This window comes from Diabrotica undecimpunctata, chromosome 7 (genome assembly GCF_040954645.1).
Source record: "Diabrotica undecimpunctata isolate CICGRU chromosome 7, icDiaUnde3, whole genome shotgun sequence".
Taxonomy (NCBI): domain Eukaryota; kingdom Metazoa; phylum Arthropoda; class Insecta; order Coleoptera; family Chrysomelidae; genus Diabrotica; species Diabrotica undecimpunctata.
In genome coordinates, this window is record NC_092809.1 from 153848883 (window position 1) to 153876871 (window position 27989).

General features: G+C 32.3%; 1 protein-coding gene across 2 annotated transcripts in view; it reads right to left on the bottom strand.

Moving 5' to 3' along the window:
* LOC140446048 (uncharacterized) overlaps positions 1 to 27989 on the bottom strand; it is a 423658-nt gene that overhangs the window by 355491 nt on the left and 40178 nt on the right. The window contains exon 2 of one of the 2 annotated variants that reach the window (XM_072538561.1): positions 3712 to 3747. The exons of the other annotated variant lie outside the window; for it this stretch is intronic. Within the exon in view, the coding sequence (XP_072394662.1) occupies positions 3712 to 3716 (5 nt within the window). The 5' untranslated portion in view covers positions 3717 to 3747. The remainder of the gene's footprint in view (positions 1 to 3711; positions 3748 to 27989) is intronic. 2 annotated transcript variants of the gene reach the window in all.

Consider the following 27989-nt stretch of genomic DNA (forward strand, 5'->3'; position numbering starts at 1 on the left):
TACACCTAATAAACTGTAATCACCAACAACAGGTTCATAGAATAGAAGGGAAGAATTTCTGTAAAGCAGTGTTTATTGATATCTTGCCAAGTTTTCGACCGAATGTGGCATCTCTTCAAAAAGAGATTTTAACTGGTAATTATCAATTTATTACTAATATAACTAGTTGAAATAAACTTCTCAGTCAAGTACAATTACTCCCAATCTTTTCCATGCCATCTTCTCTAACTCCATTATCAATATCCTCCCGGCTATTTAAATTCCCTACGGAAGGTACTTAAAGGTGCGCTAGAAGGTAAATGTTGACCAAGCATATTTGTCATTTCTTAAGAATCGACTGTATGCCCCGACCAGTATCTACTGTAGTTAAATATCTTGGTCTTTACCTTGACTTAACTGTCTTATATAATAAATTCTTACTCAAATCATTACTCAAAACGTATGTGATCATAGACGTAGTGAGATCGAGTAGTGAGAATGTGCTTAACAAATTAGACTTAACTCAAACTACAAGAAAACCCACACAAAACCTGTTCAATACCATGTAGCAGACAGGAGAGCTTTCCGATAATTAACTTACTTCTATATTCAGACCATTATCGAAGAAAGTATATTCTAAAAATTGTGACTATTAAAGAATCATAAGTTTGCTTTGGTTTGTATTAAGAAATCGCCTAGGAACGAGTATCTAGATGTTCATTCAAAGATCTAAGGTAAAAAATGTTGACATATTTGCCGACTACAAAATAAACCACAACAAACTTATAGTATTTTTATCCATTTTAGAAAATATATCATCACCGAACTTAGTAAAGGGTAATTCCACGTCAATTATGCAAAGTTGGTCAGGCTATTAGTAAAGGCTAATTTCTCGTCAATTATGCACAGTTGGTTAGGCTACCCCTCTCGATTTGGCTTAAATTTTACAGGCGTATTCTATCTATACTATAAAATATGATGATTTACCAAATTGAAGCCTTCTAGGTCTAAAGTAGCATTCTATATGAGTAATGTAGGTACTTAATTTTTCTCAAGTAAAAAAAATTCCCTTATTTTATCACTTTTCCTTGCCTAACGGACTCTAGAGACTTAAAAGATACCCAAAAATGAATTTTCGATGTAAAATTTTCCATTGAATACGATCTTCTTCTTCTTAAAGTGCCTCTCCGTTCCGGACGTTGGCGATCATCACGGCTATCTTCACTTTGCTTATTGCAGCGCGGAACAGTTCAGTGGTAGTCGTGTTATACCACTTTCGCAAATTTTGAAGCCAGGAAATGCGTCTTCTTCCCGGTCCTCTCTTACCATTTACTTTCCCTTGGAGAATCAGCTGGAGAAGGCCGTAAAGTTCTTGATTTCTCATTACATGACCTAGATATTCCAACTTTTTAGTTTTGACGGTCATGAGAATTTCACATTCTTTCTCCATTCTACGCAGGACCTCCACATTAGTAACTCTGTCAACCCAGGATATACGTAAGATGCGCCTATAACACCACATTTCGAAAGCTTCGAGCCGATTCATAGATGCAACAGTCAGTGTCCATGCTTCCATTCCGTAGAGCAGAACTGTGAATATGTAGCAGTTCAATAGACGGCATTTTGTTTTTAATGATATGTCTCGACTGTCGAAAATAGTTCTCATTCTAACGAATGCTGCTTTTGCTTTTATTATTCGCTGTTTAATTTCTGTTGAGTGGTCCCATTGGCTATTTAAATTGGTGCCTAGATATGTATATTGCTCGACTCTTTCGATATTCTGTTGGTTGATTATAAGTTGAGCGTTTAGTATTGGTTTTTTACTAATTGTCATAAATTTGGTTTTCTTTATGTTAAGAGCTAGTCCGTATCTGTTGCTGACTTCTGTTATGCGATTTGTTAATATCTGTAAGTCATTCAGATTATCGGCAAAAACTATAGTGTCATCTGCATATCTAATGTTATTCAACCATTCACCGTTTATTAGTATTCCTTTCGCACAACCGTCTAAAGCTTCCTTAAATACCCATTCAGAATAAATATTGAACAACAATGGAGACAAAATACAGCCCTGTCGTACTCCACGTTCTATTGCAATTTTATCAGTTAACTGGTCTTCTATTTTGATTTTGGCCGTTTGATTGTAGTAAATGTTTCTGATAATTCTAAGATCTTTGTTGTCAATTCCAATTTCTTGCATTAGAGTCATTAATTTGTCATGTTTTACTGTGTCAAATGCCTTCTGGTAATCTATAAAGCATACGTATATGTCACAATTCACATCCCTGCATCTCTGAAATAGCACCTGTACAGCAAAAAGGGCCTCCCGTGTTCCCAGAGCATCACGAAATCCGAATTGTGTTCTTGTTAGTTGTTCCTCACATTTTGTATATATTCTTTTGTGGATGACCTTTAGAAATGTTTTAAGTAAATGGCTCATAAGGCTTATAATTCTATAGTCTTCGCACTTTCTCGCATTGGGTTTTTTTGGAAGATTTATAAAAGTTGACACTAACCACTCTTGGGGAACCACGCCCGTATTATATATACTGTTAAATATATTTGTCAACCATTTTATGCCATCATAGTCCATAAGTTTTAAGAATTCTGAGTGAAAATTATCAGGGCCTACTGCTTTACCATCTTTGGTGCTTTTGATGGCATATTTTACTTCTTCGACTGTAAATGGTGGTCCAGATTCGCAATTGGTGTTTGTTGTAATACCAGTCTTACTTCGTATATCTTCAAAAGTTTTTTCCACGTATTTGATCCAAATATCTCTTTTATGCTCTATTTCCAGTACTATGTTTCCCTGATTATCTGTCAGGAATCCAGTGTTCTTGTGTTTATATAAGTGCATTGAATACGATGCCAGTGTTAAAATTAGCCTAACTACATATCAAGAAAAATTCTTTTTTTCTTGATAGTTAGTCTTGATAGAGAAAACTCCTTTTCTTAAAAAAATTATATATCAATATATCTTTTTTATAACAATTTAGGAAAAGTTGTTACTTGTTACTCTTACTTTCACTTGAATGGCCAAATTCTTCCGAAATTTTACAGTTTTCTGGTCATTATTTTAATATGATTTTTCAGCAATGAATTACATGTCTTAGGTAATTAAAACAAATCATTGACACAGACAATGTGTTCAATATTACAAGCTTATCTTTGGATACCTGTTGAACAGGCTGGATTCAGAAAATATGTCAGCACTATAGATCAATTGCACATCAAACGGACGCTAATACAGCAGTGTACCGAATATAATGTATTGACTTTTGTCGATTGTTGAAGGCTTTCGAATTAGGAACAGTGTGGGCAGTGAGTCCCTAGAAAACGCAAGAGTTAAGATATTCAAACATCATTAAAATATATACGATAATAAAAACATACAAATACTTAAAGAAAATATAACAATCAACTACAAAAGAAATGAGGCAAAAAGACAATATCTATGGTCCTAACTGCTCAACCTTACGGCCTTTTTTAAGGAACTGAAATGGAACATAAAACGTATCAACATCGAAGAAACCCTCTGAAATTTGCTGATGACACAGTATTTATTAGTAGGAAATAATGTCCAAAAATTGAAAGAAATATTACGATTAAAAAGAAATATCCGGAACAGTATGTCTAAAAATGTACAACAAAACAAAAATCAGCCAGAACAGACAAATATATCTAGAAAAAATTATGTTATGGAAAACGTCAATCACTTTGTATACTTACGTCATCACATCAAGCTAGGAAAGCCAAATCAGGATACTGAAATAAAAAGAAGAACACGATTAACATGGTACGATTATTTGATAAATTGGCACACATCTTAAAAACAACTCCATCCTTATAAACTGAAATGTACATTTGTCTACTACCGATGTATACCTGGATTAGAGACCACGTTCATTACAATGACATCTCTAAGACGTTAAAACACGACCTCTTAATCTGAATGTATATCAAGAGTAAAGAAAATAAGCAAAGTGAGACTTCAAAAGAGATAGGTAGACGACATAAGAGCAGTGGCGAACGAAGAGAGATGTTTCAAAGCAAAAGAGTTTCGACGGGCGGTATATAGGTAATTTCAGTTATCTATATCTCGAAGTATCTCAAAAGATTCGGTGGTGAGCACTCAAGAAATGAGAGCATAGATGAAGACCTGAATCACTGAATCAGTCTATCCGCGATCGTGCACAGCAGTTCAATATATGTGTCCATCCACTTTTTGAAAGATCTTGGTTTGGGTGCTTACAAAATCCAACTCGTGCAAGAAATGCAGCTACACGATCGCCTAGCAAGACATAGATTTGGTGAATGGGCCCAAAACGAGTTTGCCGTTGATCCCGATTTACATAAGCGAATTTTGTTTAACGATGAAGTTCACTTTTGGTTGAATGGCTACATCAACAAACAAAACTGCCGTATATGAAGGGAAGATAATCCTCAGATGTATGTTGAGAAAATATTACATCCAGAAAAACTGACTGTTTGGTGGGCTTTATGGGCTAGTGGAATCACTGGTCCGTACTTCTTTAAAAAGATGCTGGCCAGAATGTTACAGTCAATAATGAATGCGATAGAGCCATGATTACTGACATTTTTATTCTTCAATTGAACAATCATGATGTGCAGGAGCTGTGGTTTCAACAAGATAGCGCAACATGTCATACAGCTAGTGCCACAATTGTCTGAATAAAACGTTTGGTAACCCCATAATTTCACGTTTCGGACCCGTGAATTGGCTTTCAAGATCGTGCGATTAACAGCGCTAGACTATTTTCAGGGGTGTGTAAAGTCGCTAGTCTACGTCGATAAGCCTAAAACGATTGACCATTTGGAGAACAACATTCGTTATTGTCGATATACGGCCACAAATGTTGGACAAAGTCATCGAAAATTGGACCTACAGATTAGACTACGTCAGCGCCAGCCGTGGCGGTCATACGCCAGAAATAATATTTAAATTATATTGCCAAAAAATTATCTTTCGAATAGAGTAAATTTTGATGTCAATTTGAAAAAATAATCTTTGTTTCATTCCATTTCAAATTTCTATACCTAGAAAAAAACACACATGACAATATTTATAAACTTTTCGACTGCATTAACATATTTGTAACTTGATTCAACAATCCTCGTATATTTTTTACTAAATTTGGAAATACCTCATGCAAAGGAGATGATTTATACGCTTATTTACTAACACGCTGCGGTAGCTCAAAGCAGTAATCAATCTGCATCCATCAAGTTTGTAAAAGCCCGAGGCCACCAACACATTCACCATCGAAGACGGTAGATGTATGCAAAGTGAAAACTCGCGACAAAATATCGTTTCGAATATATACACAAGTTCTGCATAAGCCAATAAAACATTATTCTTCAATATATTGGTGATACGCCAACAATCAGTAAAAGAATTGCAGTGCTTATATACATACATCGAGAAACGTAATATAAATAGATCATAATAAAAAAACAAAAAGTATACATAATTTACATATACACACACATATTATATATATATATATATATATATATATATATATATATATATATATATATATATTGTTATGCATCAGTTTATCGATCAGAAATAGAATAAAGAATTTTTTTATTATTTTAATATACCGCGGGCATATAAGTTAAAATACAACCCTGTACTTATTTGTAATAGTTAGAATAAGAGAAGACATTGTTTCCGTGACGGAACAGTTTTTCCTTGAAAGACTGAGTGAATAGTGAAAGGACAATGGAACCTCGTATAATTATAGATTTAAGAATAAACTTGTAATTGTATTTTGCGGTGGGCATTTTTCGAAAGTAAATAAGAATTAGATTTAGATATGAGATAACAAGAATTTGGAATTTTATTTCTGTTGAAAAAGGCAAAATTGTTAATGGTTTCTGAAAAGTAATTTGAGTGAAAGTAGTTTATTTGTTTTAAATATTATGTTGGAAATTTTCTAAATCGGAAATAAGTGGGAAAGATGAATGCTTATGATTGGTTTAAAAAGGAATGATGGGGAATGAGAGAGTTGAGAAGGTTTGTCTGGGGAGATTGAAAAATTTTATTATGTTACCGGCAGACCAGAAGAGAAGACGTGTTTTTTCGTGTAGTCAATCTGAGTACCAGTGTTTTCGTGTGTTAGTGAAAAAGGTGGAAGCTGAGAGCAGATCAAAATCGAGAAGATTAATACCTCTTTTGAGTCTGCATAGTCCACGAGATACAATTGAGAAAGAAAGGAGAATTTGTGAGTAAAGAGTACCGGTCAAAAGAGGCTTGGGCTTGTGTTTTCGGAGGAGTAGTTTGCTGGTATGCGGTTTGGATCGATGCTGAGAACGGGAAAGATTTGATGGTAGCCGGACATAATCAATCAAGGAAGGAACTGTGGTTTGATCAAGAGGAGACATCATTGGTGTAAAAAATAAAGGTCAGTCAAATAATTTGAATGAAAGAAAACCTCTAAGATATTCTAAAGATAAAATCAAACATAAACATACGAACTAAGATTCCAAGTTTCAAAGAGTTATTTTTTTGTGAATAAATTATATTTTATATGGTCAATTTTTTTGTGGATATTATTATAAAACAGATCAATAGATAGTTTGTAATTAAAATTAAATTTAGAGTATAGGAGTTTGTTGGGAAAGATAATTGCCCACAAAAGTTATTTATTAATATTCAACGTATTGCTTATTGAAAATAAATAATAATTTGTGTGCATATTTATGTTGTTTTAATGTTAGTTCCGTTTCCTGTTCTATTCCGATTATGAGCAACTAGGAGATACTGAATCCACTCGAAGAGATATATAAAGTAAAGTGATTAAAGTAAAATTAAGAAGGCACCCTGAGAATTTTTAATAGTAATTGATTTGTATGACTCTGCATAAATTAGTGAATTAATTAATTAAATAATTGGATTAATTAAATTAGTGTTAATTAATAATAAAACATCATAAAGCAGATCACAACAATATATATATATATATATATATATATATATATATATATATATATATATATATATATATATGAACTATAAACATCTGTATTTCTTATAAACTCTATGTCATTTGTTATATTTTAGAGAACTGATGAAGCTTTAGAAATATAAAGCGAAACGTCTTCGATAAACTTATGAAGTAGTTGACTTCTTTTTTTATTTGCCAACCTGAATGACCGATTAAACCTCTGAATTCACTAGTTGAATACTTTAGAAATATATATATATATATATATATATATATATATATATATATATATATATATATATATATATATTTATATATCATCATATATAAGATCATAGATTAACTACTTGCAAAATATTTACATAATTATGATGGGTATGCTCCCAGATTTTATTGTCTGCAGAAAATACATAACCCCGCATTGAGCATGAGGCCGATTGTTTCCTCCATTAATTCACCAAATATTAATATTTCAAAATTTTTAACTGACATATTATCAAAATCTTATAATTATAAATAATAACAACTTTAATATTGTTGATGATACAAACATACCTGGATACAAACATCTTAGATTTGTTTATACAAACAACTCATTAAGTTGACATAAGACATATTATATTTGCTCAACCCGATCTTCTCTGGGATCTATCACATCTTTAATGATGATGAAAATAATGGTATAAAATATCAAATTTAGTTACTGAATCCGCTAATATTCTCGTATTGTTTACCATATACGGAATAGCATACGAAATATTATCGATTTTTCCTACAATTTACAGGACCAAGCAGAACCCAGTTAACTAAAATTCAACTTCAGTTAACTAGAATCCAATTAACTGGAATGTCAGGATATTCAACTTTCCCAATGTAAAAACTTCTCTCAGTGTATACCTTATGTACGTATTTCCATCTCACGCTAAAAGAACGAAATTTAGGGGGCAGGCGGCAATCGACAGAGCCCGCAGTCACAAACAGACAAGGACGTTATTAGAAAGAGACGAAACTAGAAGAGAGAGCCAACAGACCGACCAATTTTAAGGGCTCTTCTTGCCAGCTATATATACATAAAGCGGGCCTATGTATATAATTGCATTTCATTATGTTTATATTGCACTTATACGGGTTGAGATCGGGTGTATGTTTCGTGATGGGAGGCTAAGAATTTCTATTTTACTGCACTATGACTGCTGTAAATATATAACTATCCAGAAAAATCGAAAGTTAATGATTTTATGGCAAGTTGGGTTTGATTTACTATAAGGATTATTGTGTTAAGTTATAAAATTTTCAAAAGCTATACACCTTATATTGACCAGGTATATAAAAAGTAGAATATTCATGTAGTCCAAAAAGGAAATAAATAGGTAATTAATATTACATGATTTTAACATAATAGTTATGCTAGACTCTGTTTATCATTTATTTGACTGTCTGTTTGACTGATTATATGGGAAAGCAATAACGTTTAAGCATCTATTGTAAACATTCGAATATGGTGAGAACAAACTAATATTTCCGGGTGTCCGCCAATGTGACAGTATCATCGGCATATCTTATATTGTTGATCAACCTTTCGTTAATTTCAATGCCTTCTTGGATGCATTCCATTCAGTGCGCTTTGGACCACTTCTTCAGAATAAAGGTTGAAGAAAAGAGGTGATAGAACACACCCCTGGCGCACTCCTCTTGTTATGGGGACACTACCAGTAGCGCACCTAGAATTTGCCTCTGGTGGGGGGGGGGGGGTTTGGTTGGTCACCGAAATTTTTTTTATGATGTTACCTCCATTTTAAGTCCTTAAAATGTGTGAATAACAGTGTCGGAATAGGATCCTGGAGGGGGGTTTAACCCCCACTATCAGACAGTTTTCGCTTATTTTGACTGAGGCTGTAGTGTTTCCAATACAGAAATTTAATAAAATTGATAATTCGTTTGTCTAACCCTTGTCTAGCGAGTAGGTCAATGAGTTTGGTGCGTTTTACTCGGCCAAACGTGTTTCCATAATCTATGAAACACATATACACATATTTTGTGTGATTTCTGCATTTTTGTAATAGCACTTTAAGACTAAAGAGGGCCTTTCTAGTCCCCAACCCTTGACGTAACCCAAATAATTTTAAGAGCATGACTCATTTTGCTGATTAATCTAAAATGGGAGCATCTATTGGCTCCATTCTTGTTGGGTATTGTAATAAATATTGATTGTCTTGCGGGAGAGTTGCTGTTTCATATATTTTGTTAACTAGTTAATGTTGTATATTTAGACTTTCTTTGTCGAAGAGTTTTAACATTTCTACATAATATGTCATTAGTTTAAGAGCTGTATGTACTTCACAATGGCAAAACCTACTCCCATGTTTTGATTCTAATCGAATAAAGAAAAAAAAAATGGAAACTAACCCTAGAAAAGAGTTCCTTGCCTCTAGAATTTCCTCTGGGACACCCTAGTAGAACATCAACATTCATAATTACTAAAAATCTGCCTGTACTAACACCATCTGAGATGTACCGAATATAAGAAGGAGATATGTACCATTGATAGTAGATAATAGTTAAAACAGAATATTATAATTATATTACCCAAAGCACATATTCAATACATATAAAAAGGGAGATGGGGAGAAACAAGAAAACTACTGAGCATTAGTGTGATAGCATGTAACGACAGGTTATATGGAAAAATACTAAAAGAAAAACTGGAAAAATCTACCTCAAATAAAATCAGAGATCATCAGTCAGGATTTACTGCAAGAAGGTCCTGCATAGACCACATATATATACAGACCAACAATTAATTGAGAAAAAAATGGCAAAAAATAGACGGGTACAGACATGGCATTCATCGATTTAAAAATGGTGTATGACACGGTTCCCAAAAAACAACTTTGGAAAAAGATGAAGGAAATCAGAATAACGCAGACGTTATCTAATAGACGCCATAAAAAACTATACAATAACAGGGTAAGAGTTTAAACCGGCAATAAATACTCGAACGAATTAAGGACAACAAAAGGCTTGCTGCAGGGATGCCCTAGCACCAATATTAAAGCCATGAAAAAGGAAATGTGAGGATATGGGAATACCAATCCGGGACGACTACACAAGTTTTGCAGATGATCAACTGGTAACGGCTCAAGATGAAGAAGATCTATCCTACCCTATATGCTCTAAAAACTAGAAGAGGATTATACGAGTACAAAAATGGATTGGAAATAAACCAACAAAAAAATGAAACCATTAAACAAGAGATAACCAGCAGATTATCACAGACACAAACATGTATCAAACAAATATATGGAATAGACAGATTGTAAGAAATACAACAACTTGGTATGTAGTGTAATGACTTACGTTGCAGATAATTGGGTAATAAACAAAAGAAACAGGTCCAAAATTACAAGCAACCGAAATGAAGTTCACGAGAAGAAGCTGTAGAGTAACAAGGCTGGATCGTATTAGAAATGATGAGATAAAAATGAGAATAGCAGTAGGACAAGACATTCTTAGCTACATTGAAGAAAAACGCTGAATTTGGTATGGGCACTTGAGAAGAGCTAGGTACTATAGGGCGAGTACGACTTTAGAGATCGAGAATGGCAAGATAGAACGGACTGGAGACGTTTGATGAAAGAAGGAAGGCGGAGACAGCCGTAGAACTTAATAAATTATAATTATAATTTATGAAAATATTTTTGGTTCCAATAAATCTAGACAATTAACTACCTAATATAACTGACATAAAAAATCATCAAATAAAATTAACACTGTAGTAATGTGCAAATCTTCAACAGTTATATTGGGCAAGTTCAAAATCAGTCACCGCTGTTATATAGATACTCGTATAAAATATGTAGCATATTGTGAATAAAACTTTCACTTTAAAAGTTCCAGTTAATAAAATGTGATTCGTCTCGACTATATTAAATTAACTAAAAGACATTTACCTTTTAAACCGAAACCTAATTCAGTTACAGCTTTTATTGTCATTTGTTAGTCCTAGAGAGCAGTAAAAGTTTATATATCTATACACTTATCTCAGCTTTTATCTTAACCACACTCCATAAAGGGGAGATAAACGGTGTATCACCTGTTTGCAGACCTATTCAAATCCTTTCAATTAAATCGGCAGCACACACTGGCGTCCACACTGACGATATCTTTTAGGTTAAAAGAGAATCTTATTCGGTCGGCAATATTTAAATCAGCTTAGTATGAAAACAGTAGTTACTATGATGAATCTGAGTTAACTCTTGTTAGTAAAAAATTCTTGCACAGAAGGGTAGTTATGCCACATTTCGCAGTTATATAAGGGCAAGATAGTACTATAATCAATAATTATTTACGAATAATAATTCAATAAGATATAATCTAAGTACACTCTTACTTATAATAAGTAAGAGCGATACTTAAAGTAAGTATTGCTGCTTGTCGAAGAACGCCAAAATCTGATTTTTACGAGCCTTAATTTTTCCGATATTCAATATTCAGTTAAAGGTCATAATCTACCTGGACTGAGCAAGGGTGCCTTCGAGCTTATTGTTTACCGGTGTTCTAAAATTAATTCTTCGTAATCTAGATCACTAGTTATGGTACAACATTCAGAAAACGTAGGGAGTTGTTTTCTTTTTCCACAGTAAATTTGATTGATTCTTCTTCTTGTCTATGCATCCAAATGGAGAACAACACATCATCTACATATCTCCACCGTACTGTGGATTTTTAGTCATGTTTTTGATAAACCCATTGGCCAGAGAAGAAGAGGAAAACCCAGAACAAGCTTTCTTGATAACATCGATGAAGACATGAGAAATATGGGAATATGAGCCAGCATGATGAAGATGTACACAATGTTTTGATAAAATCCTTCCATCAATATATCTCCTAATCATAGAGATAATGAAGAGCATATGGCTAATCTTGTTTATAAAAATCATTAATTAAAATCTAGTTTTTTTTTTTGATTTGACGTTGTCATTTCAAACCTCAATACCAAAAAAATCTAATTTAGTTCATTGTGGTTATTCTTAAAATATATAAAAAAATTCTAATGAACTTGAAAATTAAGTACTACAAATTCGTCAGAATTTGAAATCCTAATATTTTTCTAGCTGCATGAACCAATTAGGCAGCAGCTTAGGGAAACATTCCATAAATTTAACGGGTGAATACTCGCTTTCTAGAAATGTAAACAATTCTATAATGGTCGAATCAAAAATATTTACACAGCTCCTATTCGAACTGTATGTCGTTCAATAATGTGCGCGTTTGCGTCTCTTTTGCTAACTAGAGAGAATAGCAATCAACGTTTTGACGTTTTTATAAAGGCGAATAAAATACTGGTCTGTCGAGAGGCAATAATGGTACGGACATCCTGAAAGCAGAAATCGTGGAAGTGCGTTTAAAAAATTTGATTTGGGGATGATATTGTGCCCTACTGAAATTGTAAGGGTAAATATCAAAGATTTTTGGGTATCGATATGCGAGGATTGTTCAGTTAGACAAATTTTATGAGGCTAGCTTTAGAAATAATTGTTGCTTCTAACACTTTTCAAAATTTACAGAAAATAAGTAAACTAAAGTGAAATTCAGTATCTTGCAATTGGAAACATAAAACCTTAGTAAGTCATAATTATTATTCTTTCACTGTTTTGTGTTCTTCCTTTGAGAGATCGATACATCTTTATTTGTCTGACATTTGAATAGTAATTAAACGCCTAGATACTGTTAATCTTTACATAAATGGAAACAAAAGCACTTCTTGGCTTTTAATTATAAACAAAAGAATGTGAATCATATATTATTAGGTCGGTCAATAAGTCTCGGGTTAACTAGAAAAAAAATAGGCTTCAGCTTCGCGACTACTTCTTCAATGCAGCTTGTCACAGAGCATTTTTATTAGATCGTAATAAAGAGGGTAGTCGCTGAGGGGGGAGGGGGGTCAGATCTGGACAATAAGGTGGGTGTGGAAGCAACTCACAAGCCCCAATTCATCCATTTTTGCTATCGCTTTTATCGACTTGTGACACGGTGCCATTGTCTTGGTGAAACAACAATTTTTCTTCGGCAAATGAGATATTTTCTTTGCGATTTAGATCTTCAAACGCTCCAATAATCAGTCGCTGTTGATTGTTTCTCCGTGTTTCAAATAGTCAATGAAAATAACTCCTTGCTAGTCCCAAAATACAGAAGCCATAACCTTTTTCGGCGGTTTATTGCGTCTTTCGTCCCTTTGGACGGCTTTGCGTTGGAGGCAGAGTTTTAAAGAGGCCAAAGCTCGATTTGGCCATTGAAGAGAAAGATCCATTGTGACATACCGATGTAGAAACTCTGACGATCTTGTTTCGATTAAACACGTCCAAACCACTGCAATCATTTGGAAAACAGCTTTATCATATCCAAATATTCGTGTATAATCGTGAAAACATTTTATCGATGTTTTCGGGAGTAACTGGCTCGTTTTCCTCCCAAAGCGCCCAGCATCATTGGTGTCGGTACGACCTTGTTTGAATTCAGCAAACTATGCAGAGTTTGCTGAATTGTTTAATTGAGCAGAGTCCCGATAAGACTTTTTGAGCCATTGCTCAATTTGGGCGTATAAACCAACACACGACATTGCTTTAAATCAATAATTTACAAAAATCACAAAAGTAGCGTCACTTCAAGCACTGTAACTCGGTAAATAATAATCCCAAGGACATTAAATTTTGCCAGTATGCTTCAGTAGATTGACTCTACCAAAATGTCATGTGGATAATTCATTAGAGTCGCCATCTCATGGTTAGGCGCGGGACTTATTGACCGACATTATTATTACATGTTTTTCTTTGATTCTAACGTGTGTTGTTTACATAACAAAACAGACATAAAATATTTCATTGTTACTTCGTACTAGAGTTTGCGCGTTTAAAACTAGAGATAAAGAATTGAATATTTAAACTTAAGAAAATGACGAAATACGACAAGTCAGAAATACTGAACAGAGACTTTTGAGTGGTATAACTGCAATTTCTACTTATAAAGTATCTATAAAATTGTTGGTAAACTAGTAAAGAAAATAAATACATTACATTATTAAAGAATCTTTAATAATAAAACACGCGAAACTCTTAATTGTTTAATATAATAATCACTGTCAATATTCTTAAAAGTACCATTGTTGCCATTCTTTTTGGCCTTTTGCTTATCTAAGAACTCTTTCATTCATTAATGTAATACTTACCATGCAAAAACTAGAGTAAACTTTATAAAAATTAAGCTTATCTTTCTATAATAACGACAGTTGACTAGCCATCAATAAATAAACGGAGTACATTTATTGAAATTATAATACTAAAAGTGCTATAAAAACTTTTATGTATGTTGCCAAGCTACCGGTAAAAAAAAAATAAAAAATCTCCTTTCAAAATGTTCATTTCTGTTTTCTTTCAATTTATTGGAGTATTATATATCATTCAGACTCTCTTATTGAATTTTACCATCTACTTGGTAGGAAACACTCGATGATACTTACGATATCTATCCCTCTGCCGATTGTCGGCAGTATGTTTTTGCCTCTCCCAAGATATTATTTTAGTCCTGGGGGCAAACTTTAATTAAAGGATGTGTTGGGGGACGATAAAACACGACAAACTGGACAACCGCAGGAATAAAAAGCTCGCCTTTCGTGAAGATAAATAGAGACGTTATGGGTTTTAAATGATCTTAATTCATATTTAATTTTATAAACTCATATTTATAATGAAAATGAAAATAAAAAAAAAAATTAAGATAATGAAATGATAGAATTTCAGAATAAGAGGTGCAGAAATGATAAGGTACGCAGGCAGTATATAAATGTAAGAAAGTGCAGATTATTGATAGATGTCAAGTAAGAATCTCAATGTTTTTTTTTTATATCGGGCAGGGGACCTGTTCTCTTCCTATCATAAGAATGTAGATTGCCAGCACCTCGTTATCTTTTAAAGGGTCTTATTAGTAGTGCCTGTTGATTATAAATATCTTGTTATCTTGGCTAGTTCCGCACTATCAAATCGTTTAATATACTGGTTGAACTTCCATCTTCTCTGTTTTAGTATCGTAGAAAATTTTGGATGTTACAGAGATCTTTTATTTCAAAATTTTGAATAAAATCCTTTATAAAAAGGTATATAAAAAACCCAGTTGGGCTATGTTGAATTGACAAAACGTTTTCGGAATAAATATTCCATCATCAGTGTCCTAACATAGTATTTAACCACTTAATTAAAAAGAACATGAAATAATTTAAGTTTTGACTAAGGTTAATGTAAAAATGTGGTTAATACTTACTAGTTAATACATGGATGTAGCCACTAAATATGTGGGTAAAAACCCTTTAAAAATTATTAAATAAAATTTGGTTTACATTATGTCTAATTTACAGTTAAGATGTTAAAGTTACCGTTGGATTGGTAACATGGCGACATATGACTCTACATTAGTTGCGAGTCCTGAGACGGTATGTCTACGAGGACTTTGTCAAAGCAACTGATTGAAATGACAATCTTGGCAGGTTATGACGGAAGTTATGACAGAGCAGTCAGTGTAACTGTATATGTCTATTTAAGACAGAAGCCAACGTTGTTTAAAAATGTTAAAAACAAGATTGAGGAAGACAGTGTTTATGCTAAAGGAAAACTTTTAGGTAGGGTGCACAGATATCAGTACTTAGGTTGCGAACTAAATGAAGACTGGGATAGAATTACGGAAATAAAACGGCGTATTGAGATAGCTAGAAGTGCTTTTAATAAGATGAAAGCAATATTATGCAATGGAAAACTCAACATCGAAATTAAAACTAGAGTATTGAGATGCTACGTCTTCTCTGTCCTGTTGTATGAAGTTTGAAGCCTGGACAATTACAGAGGCGACAGAGAAAAAACTCATTAACTTTAAAATGTGGTGTTATCGAAGAATGTGCAAAATATCTTGGACACAACACATAACAAATGCGAAAACGTTACGAAGAATTAAAAAAGATAAAGAAATACTCAACACTATAAAGAAAAGAAAAATGAGCTACTTTGGTCACATACTAAGAAACGAGAAATACGAAGTGATGCGGCTGGTCATACAAGGGAAGGTGGAAGGCAAAAGACGACAGGGGAGAAGACGCACGTCCTGGCTGAAGAATCTGAGACAATGGAGTGGGAAAACGTCAATACAACTTTTCAGAACGGCTGAAGATAGAGTCAAATGGGCCATGATGATCGCCAATGTCCTTAGGGATGGGGCACGTTAAGAAGAAAACTATTAGCTGTATTTTCTCTTACAGCTTGTATCTTGTATGTATTGACTTTTTAATTCCTCCTATGGTTTCATCCATTACTAAAGTAAAGAGTGGTGGCCTTAAACTATTTCTCTGTAGTATTTTCGAGTTGATAACTTGTTCCCATTTTAGTTCGGTCTCGATTTTAATTTTAATGTTTAATTATGTTAACCTCTCTAATTATCTTTACCACTCTGCTGGATTAATTTCCTTGTTTTACTAATTTTGACACATGTACCCTAATGCAATTAAAGGCGTTGGTTAAATTTACAAAGCACACACAGGCAGGTTAGTTATATTTCAATGCTTTCTCAGTAATTTGTCTGACTATAGATAAAGCTCCTGTTGTTAACCGATTTTGTGAAAGCCTTGGCATGAAAAGGCATATCAAGAAGAAAAAAACCTGCTAACAAAAGAAATTTAACAATAAATGACTACCCATTGTCATTTATAAACAAGGAATTCCACAACATATAAGAAAGAAAACAACAAAACACCACAATCAATCCAAAAACACCCACAAGAAGGGATTTGAGGATGGCAACAAGACCATGTATTGTTGTACCATATACAATGTAAAGGACTTATCACAAAAATTAAAAACGATAGGAAATGAGTACAGCATGACAACAATATTTCAAACAACCAATATACTCAGATCTATCCTATCTAAAACCAAACCTAACAACACACAGGGGAGATCAAAGAACTAGATCAATAAAATACCCTGTGAATGTAACAAATTCTATGTGGGAGAAACCGCAAGACCAATAAGTGTCAGGATAAACGAGCATGAGACATACATCAAAAACAGGAACTTCAAAAAAATCACAGATACGCAAACATGCTTGAGACAATGAACACAGAGTACAATGTAGAGCATCAATACTCATAAAAAGAAACAGACATAAAAAAGAGAAAATCAAAGAAGCAGTCCTAAGCCTGCTGTTAAGAAAAATGTGTAGCAAACTCATCAGCATAATATGGCAGGCTTTGGTTGGCAATACTGATAGAAGAAATCAACAACAAGAATACCTATAGCAAAAATAGAGCTGATTAAGAAACTCTGAGACACATACACAACACTCTCACGCACACAAACGGTTATAACACATAGGTATTAATACTGCAAAACACTTAAAATCATCAGGATTGTTCTATAGAGTAAATATCCCCCCCCCCCATTAGTTTTCGGACAAAGCAAAATGTTCAAATTTGTGAAATGACATAACTTCATCAACAACCTTGGCGATTATACACTCTTTTTAACAAAATTACTAAGTAATCTTTTTTGAGAACGATTTCCTGGATAAAAATCTACACGTCAAGTTTTTTAGTTAAAAATGTACTTAATTATTATTAGTTACAATCAATTGTGGCTTACTCACATACAAACACAATATTGAATTACTAGTTATTACATTTTTCCTTTGAATACGTTGAATTATAGTAATCATAGTATACGTTTTTCTTAAATATTAAGGATGATACTTATAAATGTTGTGAGACATTTTGCTTTGGAAAAAATACATCCCATTTCAAACAGCAAATTTGAAAATTACAGGAAAATATTTTATTACAAGTGAATGCACTTGTAGGTTTCTAATCCTTTTTTATTATCACCCATTTACCGATTATAATCTCATTGGTATCTCTTTCACCTTTGACAAATATTGATCTCAAAAAATTAATTAAAACTAAATTACAGATAGCCTACTAATTAATAATTCGTCGTCACAACCGGCCACTTGTACGTCGTCACATGATAATTATAGGGAAAAGGCGGCGCTTGAACCTTACCCCAACCAAACTGCCAGGTGATTCAAGTTTTTCGACAGATGCAACAATATAACCAAACCCAGCTAATTGCAAATGGAGGGACCCACGTCAATCTACAGATAATACTAGCATGGGGCGTTAAAATTGAAGGGGAGAAATGCTGGTACATTAAAAAGGAAACTATTTTTGAACAAACGTTATAAAAAACTAAAATTGCGTTTACAAAATAAAGCAATAATTGACTGCCCCTAGAAAATAAGATATTACCTTGATACCAAAGTAAGTAAGGGTAACAAACACGAATGATGAACTAAGATCTACCGAAAATACAAAATTATGTAAAAAATAGGGACCCGCCAAACTGGGGAATCCCACCAACAAAATGTAATAGAGTATAAAGTGGCAATATGACTGTAATATATTGGTTTATATTATGTTTATACCTCTTACTTTAGGGCAACATTATTTTTTTGCAACACCGATGGCAGTTATCGATTTGGTGCAGTGTTTTATGCATCGTGTCAATTAAATTGCATAGCTGGTCTCCCAACGTCTTGAGAATTTTCAGCTTAGGCTAAGATAATCCATATTTTATTTTATTCTAAGTTCTTCTATTATAAAAACAACTTAACAATTAATCCTGAAACTTGATGCCACTAATAAAGTGGTATAAGTTTTTCTATGGAAATAAGTGTAGTAAAATTATTGGTACAGAAATATGTGAAGAACGTCCTCATTTTCTGCTATGATTATTACATCATCCGCAAAGCAGATGAGTTTGAGTTCCTTTGTTTCCAGTATATATCCCTTTTTGGTTTTAATTTTCTGAATAATTTCACTTATGCCTGTTTCATGTATTAATGGACTCTACCATTTCGCTTTCTATATTTACAATTACTTCGTTTTTTTTCTGTCTTGCTATTTCTTAATGATTCCACTGGTATGCTTCTGTCATATAATAAATCAATTACATCTTATATTTGGACTGAAAATGTATAAAAAATATACATTTAACATTTTAGTTGGTGTCTCTGGCAAAGCATTGTACGTTTTTTTAAACAGATTTGCAATGCACGGAATACACTTGTTTTTTTGATAAGAATGATTTATACATTATCTATTACCAATACTGTCTAATATAGGATATATACGACTGATTTGAAATTTTCAAAAAGCATCCCTGTTAATAAAATCGTTAAATCTCAGAAAATAAATCGTACATTTCTCCTTCGGCCATGAAATATAACGTTCCTCAAGATCGAAACATGATATCGAGTATTATGTTTCTTACGAACCTATTTTCGGGACATGGCAATTTAATATGCGACTACACAGTGAATCTGTACACTGAGGAAATTGTAAAGGCTTTAAACTTTTAGATGTTTGATAAATAAAGGTTTCAAAATTCTATTACTTATACTAAGAAATTTATAGATCGCCTTCCAATGGCTAATAGGTAACGTCCTATGGGTATATCGGACCATAGGACAGATGTGAATAGGGTACATACAACTGCGAATCAACTAAGAATATGATGTGGATGTAAGTCGTAGTGTGAAATAGCCAAGAATACGAAGGGAATAGGGCGGAGACCATTAGAAAAAAGGTCAAAACGTAGACACAAACTAGGGATCTGAAAGCTCGTAAGATTACTTACCAATTGGAAAAACAAAGCAAGGAACATATCGACATGGAGGTAACTCATAGACGGAGTCAAGACTAACGAGAACTTCTTCTTCTTCTTCAGATGCAAATCCACTAATGGATGTTAGCGATCACATTTTCCATTAATTCTCTATTTCTTGCAATATGTATCAGAGATTGTATGTCGTTAATCCCTGTCCATTGCCTTATGTTTCGGAGCCAGGACATTTTCTTGCGTCCCATTCCTCTCTTGCCTTCAATTTTACCTTCGATTATAAGTTGGAGGAACTGGTATTTTTCATTTCGCATGATGTGACCTAGATACGCCGTTTTCCTTTTCTTGATGATTTCGAAAAGTTGGCGTTCTTGGTTTATTCTTTAAAGGACATTTATATTTGTGATTTTCGCTGTCCATGGTATTTTTAGGATACGGCGATAGAGCCACATTTCGAAAGCTTCTAATCTGTTTATATCCCTCGTTTTGAGTGTCCAGCCCTCTACGCCATATAGCAGCACTGACCACACGTAGCACTTAGTAAACCTTAGTCTGAGTTGAAGATCGAACTCTGAACAAGTCAGTACCTTCTTGAATTTTACGAAAGCTTGTCGAGCTTGCACAATGCAACATTTTACTTCCCTGTCCGATGCCCAGTGTTCAAAAAGCCACGATCCCAGGTATTTAAATTTACTCACTCTTTCAATGGACTTAGTATTCAGTGTTATGGTGGAGTTTTCAAGTGCATCCAAGTTTCTGGAGATGATGATAAATTTGGTTTTTTTGGTATTAATCTCTAATCCCATTCGCTTACTGTATTCTCCGATTATAGTGACAAGTTGTTGAAGATCGACTATGTTGTCACAAATTAAGACACCATCATCAGCATATCGTATGTTGTTGATCAATACTCCATTCACTTCGATTCCCATCTTTGCATCCTCCAAAGACTCTTGAAATATGGCTTCCGAATAAATGTTAAATAAAAGAGGGGAAAGCACACATCCCTGTCGAACGCCCCTTCTTATATGTATGGTTTTGGATATAGAATTGTCTATTTTTAACTGTGCCGTTTGATGCCAGTACAAGTACATTTCAATGCATCTTATGTCTTTTTGGTCTATATCAACTTTCTTGAGGATCTACATTAACTTGTGGTGTTGGACACGATCAAACGCTTTTTGGTAATCTAAAAAGCATAGGAACACATCCTTCTTCTGATCGTAACAATTTTGGACCAGCACATGTGTTGCTACTATTGCTTCTCGTGTTCCTAAACCTTGCCTAAACCCGAACTGGGAGTCACTGATGTTCCATTCACATTTTTTGTATAATATTTGATGTAGTAAGTATTTTTAAGAATATCTTTAAAGTGTAACGAGAACGTTATAACAAAAATACATCTATAAACGATAAATATTGCAAAGAAGATGAAAATAATTGTATAATAAAACTACTATTTATTTTATCGAGATGTCGGATTTCTTTACACGTAAGTGAAAGAAAAAATACAAAAGGAATAGTCCGTTGCGAAAAAATCTCATCTTAAATATCGCATTATGGTCTTTTCTGCGACGTGAACTGTATACCTATCCCTTTTCACCGGCATTATTAGTATCGATGAGTCAGCGGAATCATCCAAATCACGAAGGAGAGACTAGATAGCTACGAGTGGCTTCTGAAGTGTTTCGGGCACACAAAGACGTGGATTGTGTTACGCAAGCTGAAGTAAATATCCTGTTATAGAGGGACTACCTCAGACAGTATTTTTGGTATCTGGTGCCAAACATCTTGTAAACTGGTAAACAATATAAAAATTATGTAATACTTACAATGCAAAAAAGAATGCAGTTATTATTACTTAGATTTTCCTTTGTATGTTTTATAGAGATGAAACAAAAACACTCAAGAAAATCTCAAATAAGTAGATGTACATATAAAAATAAGCAGATTAGTTACAGTATTTTAAAAAAGTATTAAAAAAGTCTATAGCTTGAAGATTTTCTGTTGCTTGTAACGATTCAAAAATCTTTTGTTTTTTAATTCCATTTAATTCAGAAAGCAGTAACTTGTATGCGATCGTGTATAAGGTTATAATATGCGTTTTAAAAAATCTTCAAAGAAAAACACTTAGTGCATCTTAGAATAGAATTAACAAAGTTTACATGTTTAGTTTATTCAGTGCAAATTACCTTGGATAATCCTTTCTCTGTATATATCATAAATGTCTATTCAGCGTTTTAAGAGTTGCGATTTAGAATTTCAAACGCGAAAACATACTTTAAGTATTTGTTTACAATAGGAATCGTGAGAAGGTTTGTTTCTTCCTAAAGTCACTTGTCACTTTTCGTCTGATCAACGAGGAGATCGGTCAGCTGTCCGATGGCCGATACCGGCTTTCACCGTATCGCCGATTGTTTTGTTTGAGTGTTTGAAAATATCTTTTTTTTGGAGATCAATTGTATCTTTGAGCAGTAGTGCTGGTGACAATATGCAATGAATAAAATAGAACGAGGTATATCAAAAGTAAATATTAATTTAGTGCTGAATGGGTTACCTTTAATTGCAGTTGGTATAGACTAACAAACCCACAAATCATTGAAAGTTTTTTTAAAATTTTTTATGTATCCTGCAACAACAGAGAATAAAAGCTATACTAAATATTTCAATGATGATAATCTATACAGGAGGAAAAACACCTGTTGTCATTTGTGTTTTTCTTCAACATTTCATGTACTTCTGTGTCAGTGCAGTGTTAGTGTATTTGAAGGGAGTATGTCCTCGTATTTTTTTGCACGTTTTAATCACTATTATTTTCATATACAACACTAAATTTTGTATGTACTTAGATTGTAAGAAGATATTATAGATAGTTATCTTTGGAAAAAATATATGTAAATACTTTTTTCTTTTTGGGTGTGGTAGTCAATAAAAAATAGAGCTTTGCTAAGGCGTACTATTTATTCTGAATCCAAGCTTTCGGTGGTTTTTTGCCACCTTTATCAAGGTCTACAAAGAAAATTACTATGTTGTAACAAATTGAATGGTGCCAAAAAGGCTGTAAAAAACTATAAAAAACTTACCCGAATGTAAGATTCGTGGCATAAACAACAACGTTAAATAACATGATAAAACTGAGGTTGCAACTAAACTTAAAAATGTTACTGTTAAAGTGTTTTTTAACAGTAACATTTTTAAGTTTAGTTGCAACCTCAGTTTTATCATGTTATTTAACGTTGTTGTTTATGCCACGAATCTTACATTCGGGTAAGTTTTTTATAGTTTTTTACAGCCTTTTTGGCACCATTCAATTTGTTACAACATAGTAATTTTCTTTGTAGACCTTGATAAAGGTGGCAAAAAACCACCGAAAGCTTGGATTCAGAATAAATAGTACGCCTTAGCAAAGCTCTATTTTTTATTGACTACCACACCCAAAAAGAAAAAAGTATTTACATATATTATATATATATATATATATATATATATATATATATATATATTGTTATGATATGTTTTTTGTTTGAATGATGAGCAATGAGTATTTTTAATAATATAGGGTTTTTATCGCGGTTCTCAAAGAATTAGCTTGTAAGTACTTTTTTAAATTATCTTTATTATAACTATTATGAAACACACATATATATCTAACCTAGTCAATGTAAATTTAAAATAAACTATCTTTAAACTGATATTCTTATAAAACTAATTAAATTCTATAGACAATCTAAAATTTAAACAAACTATCTTCAAAATTGAAATTGTTATGACACTAACTAAATTATATTAACAAAATTTTGTACCTTTCTTTCACTGAATGCCTAAATGAACTGTTTTCCACTAAGTATATAGATTCTAATCACCACTGAATGTCTTCGTACTTCAGTTATCCTTGTTTTTTGTGAAATTACTTTTTTCAATTATCAGCTTCTACCAATTTAAGATATAGTTTTCTTCACCAGCATGTATACACCACCAACCAAACCAGCAAACAGCATTTATATTTATTCTTCTTTTCAATATACCAATATCCAATTATTATAAGTTGATTTATACTAATCTCCAACCATAATATAATTTAATTTCTTCCAATATACCTTTTTTTATCTTCAATAATTATTTGTGTATAATTATAAATGTGCATTAAATTATATGCATAATTTTTAATCTTCATTTAACTCACTATATTAAACATTTTGACTATTTGTACTTGATTCACTGACTCCAACTAACTTTCATAATAAACTGCTTGACTTCTGACTAAAAACTCCCAAAACTGCCAAAAACTGCCATCTTGAATCCAAATCACGGGTATTTATATCTTTTGGACATTCTAGAACCATCTCGTAAGATATCATGTTCTATTCAGTTCTATTTAATACATGTCTGAATTTTCTGGAACAAACCATTTCGCAAACATGGCCATCTCCGGAGATCCAGAGAATTCCATTCTTTTCTATTAATAATTTTGTTTACATTTAGGCTTTTCAGATCAGAATATATAATTAAATTAGTAACTTAACATTCTAATTTAATAAAATACACATTTCAAACAATATATTATTATAACCCACTTTATATTCGTAAATATTTTTAAACGTCACTTCAGAGTATAAATATCTGTCAATCTCCGAGAGTATTTTTGGTTGCCTAAGCACATGGCTCACTTATATATATTTACAATATTAAAATACAACTTTTTACAATTATTATGCTAATTTATTAAAAATGCCCTCACATAAATATATTTTTATTAAATTCTCTAGTATATAACTTATTTAAAACAACCAAATATCTAATATTATGTAGTATATAACTTATAAATTATTTTCTATAAACCCTAATCGTCACAATACCCCAAAAATAATATTTAAAATAAATAATTTACTTATTATTTTTTTAAATATTAATTTTCTCATACCTTATTAAATTTAATAAATCAATTTTTTTTTTTTTATTTAAAATGTGTTAAATACATCCCTGTTCGCTGTCTATATCAAAGCAGAGAACAACGGAGCACAGTTCGGCTATTCTATGGTCAAACTGTCATGTCAAATGGGGCAATGGATGCGATATCAGAGAATAAAATATAACCTTAATTAAAAATATAATAGATATGGTGTTCTGTTTATTTATAGACAAAATCTAGGAATTATTTCCATTCAAAATAACTTCATCAATATAAATTGGTAAGTTTTACACTTTTTATAAAGACATTTACACAATCAATTCTGTATCTAACCCCAAATTATGATTTTTAGGGTACCAAACAATTTCCATATGTACAAAATTCAACAAGTATGATGTCAAATTTATTCACAACAAAGAAATCTACCATCTATCTATGAAATGGATCTATCAGTAAGTTATTAGTGTTATTATATTTGTGTTAAAGGTATAGAAATCATTATTCAATCTCTTCATGATATTGAAAAATGTCGTTGATATGAAATATGCCTCTTAGTCTGTTCTCTGCATCTATTAACACATAACTATTTAGTCCATTCTGATTTTCAATTGTATATGGACCTTCAAACATTGGTTGTAATTTCTTACAACGGTTTTCTTTAACATTACTTTTTCTAAGTGAACGAATTAACACTAGGTCTCCTTTTTGAAATGTGATTGGTTTTTTTATATTTCGATTTTGTCTTCTGATATATTTTTCAGATTTCCTCCTAATTCGGTTATTCACTTTCTGCATTACTTGTTCTAACATATCCTGATTATATTCACTAATCCACTTTCTGTTTCCTATATGGCCAAACATTAAATATTCTGGTACTTCCTCTGTATTCAAATTATGTGTATTATTTAAAAAATATTCTACTTGTGGTATATGTTGCTGCCAAGTTTCGTGTTGATTTTGACACAGTATCCTTAAATATTTTATAACTTCTTTAATATATCTTTCTGCAGGATTTGCCTGAGGATGTCTGATACTTGTAAAATGAATGTTGATTTCCTTTTTCTCACAAAATGTCCGAAATTTTTGGTTGTTAAAATATGTAGCATTATCTATTATGCAATTTCTAAATGGTCCTATTTCTTCGAAAAATTGATTAATATATAATTTTAATGTTTTAACATTTGTTCTAGAGCAGGGATATAGTTTAATAAATTTTGTATATAAATCAACTATCACTAGTATATGCTTTTTTTCTGTTGGACTGAGAACTAAATTTGAAATAAAATCCATGGAAACTGTATTTAGTTTTTCATATACAACATTAGATTTATATGTGTTCTGGTTTTTGAAATTCTTTTCTTTGTTTAGTTGACATATTGGGCATTGGGTAGTAATTTCTTTTGCTATACTTATGTCATTCTTTGCAAAATAATTGTTCCTAAATAGCATCCATAGCTTTCTTGAACCAATATGCATATAATTGTTATGTAAATTTTTCAATATTTTCTTTGCTAAAGTTCTAGTTATTACATATACTTCTATGCCATTTATTATTTTATAATATACCCCATCTTTCCTAAGGACTTTTTGTTTTTCACTCAAATTGATCTGATCTCTTATAATTTCTTCTTTAGAATATAATCCTGTACTGTCTACTAATTGATTTAATCCAATTTTTATTGTTCGCTGCCCTTTTTGTGATGTATTTTCTAACCTTGATAAAGCATCTGCCACTATATTGGATTTTCCAGAAATGTATTTGATTTCAAAGCAGTATTCACTAAGTATTAGACTCCACCGATGTATTCTACTGTTTCCATATTTGTTATTTAATATAGACGTTAAAGCTTGGTGATCTGTTTCTATTGTAAATTCATTACCCAACAAATAAAATCTTAATTTTGTGACACAGTGTATTATACTTGCTAGTTCTAATTCTGAAACTGAGTAACCCTTTTCATGTGGCTTTGTAATTCTTGAAATGAATTGTATTGGGTATTCGACCCCATCATGTATTTGTAATAATACCCCTGATAATCTCTCTATGGATGCATCTGTTCTTAATATGAATGGCTGTGTGTAGTCAGGATAGTATATTTTCAAATTTGACAGAAAAATGTTTTTAATTTCTTGGAATGCTAGTTCTCTTCTCTGATCCCATCTCCATTTTACACCTTTTCTCAGTAGTTCAAGTAATGGAATTTCTTTTATACTTAGATCTGGTATCATCCTTTTATAATAATTAATTATTCCAATAAATCCTCTTAAAGTTCTTAAATTGTGTGGTGTTTTATATTCCTGAATGACTTGTGTCCGTTCTGGATCCATTTCGATTCCCTTAGTGTTAAGTTTATAACCTAGATATATGACTTCTTTTTGAAAAAATGTACATTTTTCTTGATTTATTTTTAGTCCAACTTTGTCTAATCTATTTATTATAATTTTTAGGTGTTTCTCATGATCTTCAGCCGTTTTAGAAAAAATTAATATATCATCAATGTAGTGAATTACAAAATGTTCATATTGATCCAAAATATCATGAAGACATCTACATAGAGCACTGCAAGATGATTGAAGTCCAAATGGTACTACTTTGAATTGATATACTACTCCATCTATCTGAAATCCTGTATACTGTCTACTTTTTCTTTCTAGAGGTATTAACCAAAAGCTATGCTGTAAATCAATTTTAGTGAAAAATGACATTCCTGTAATTCTTCCTAATATTCCATCTATACTCATTGGTGCTTCAAATTGCTTTTCAGTAATCTTGTTAATATTCCTTGCATCCAAACATAACCTGATTTCACCTGATCTTTTTCGTACTACTACTATGGGGTTGATAAAACGTGTATCTGCCTTCTCAATGATTCCATCTTCTAACATATTATTAATTGTTTTGTTTACTTCTTCTCTGTATTTATATTGTATTGGGTATGATTTTGATGATTTTGTTTTAAAATCTTTTTCTTCTTTAACTTTTATACTATGGATATAATTCTGTGCAATTCTATTTTCTTTATTGACAAGTCCCTTGTGTTGCTGCAATATGGAAATGACTATTGATTTATATTCTTCAGGGCAATTTAAAACTTTCATCATATCTTCTTCTTTACAAATAACATTATTCTTCATTATGTACTCATTATTCCTTGCTTCCAATTTTACGCACTCCGCCTCGTAGGCATCCATCTGCTTAAAATTTCCATTCCTTAAATATTCACTACAATAATTATTCTTTATATTCTTCTGGGACATTTCCCTATCATCAAAATACATTTCTTCTTCATAAACATCATTATTTTCTTTTAATAATATCCTATCAACTCTTATTCCTTCTTCTACCTCATCTTTCTGCATAAATTTAATTATTTGCCCTTCCAAAGTTACCATTTTTTCTTCAAAATCTATCTT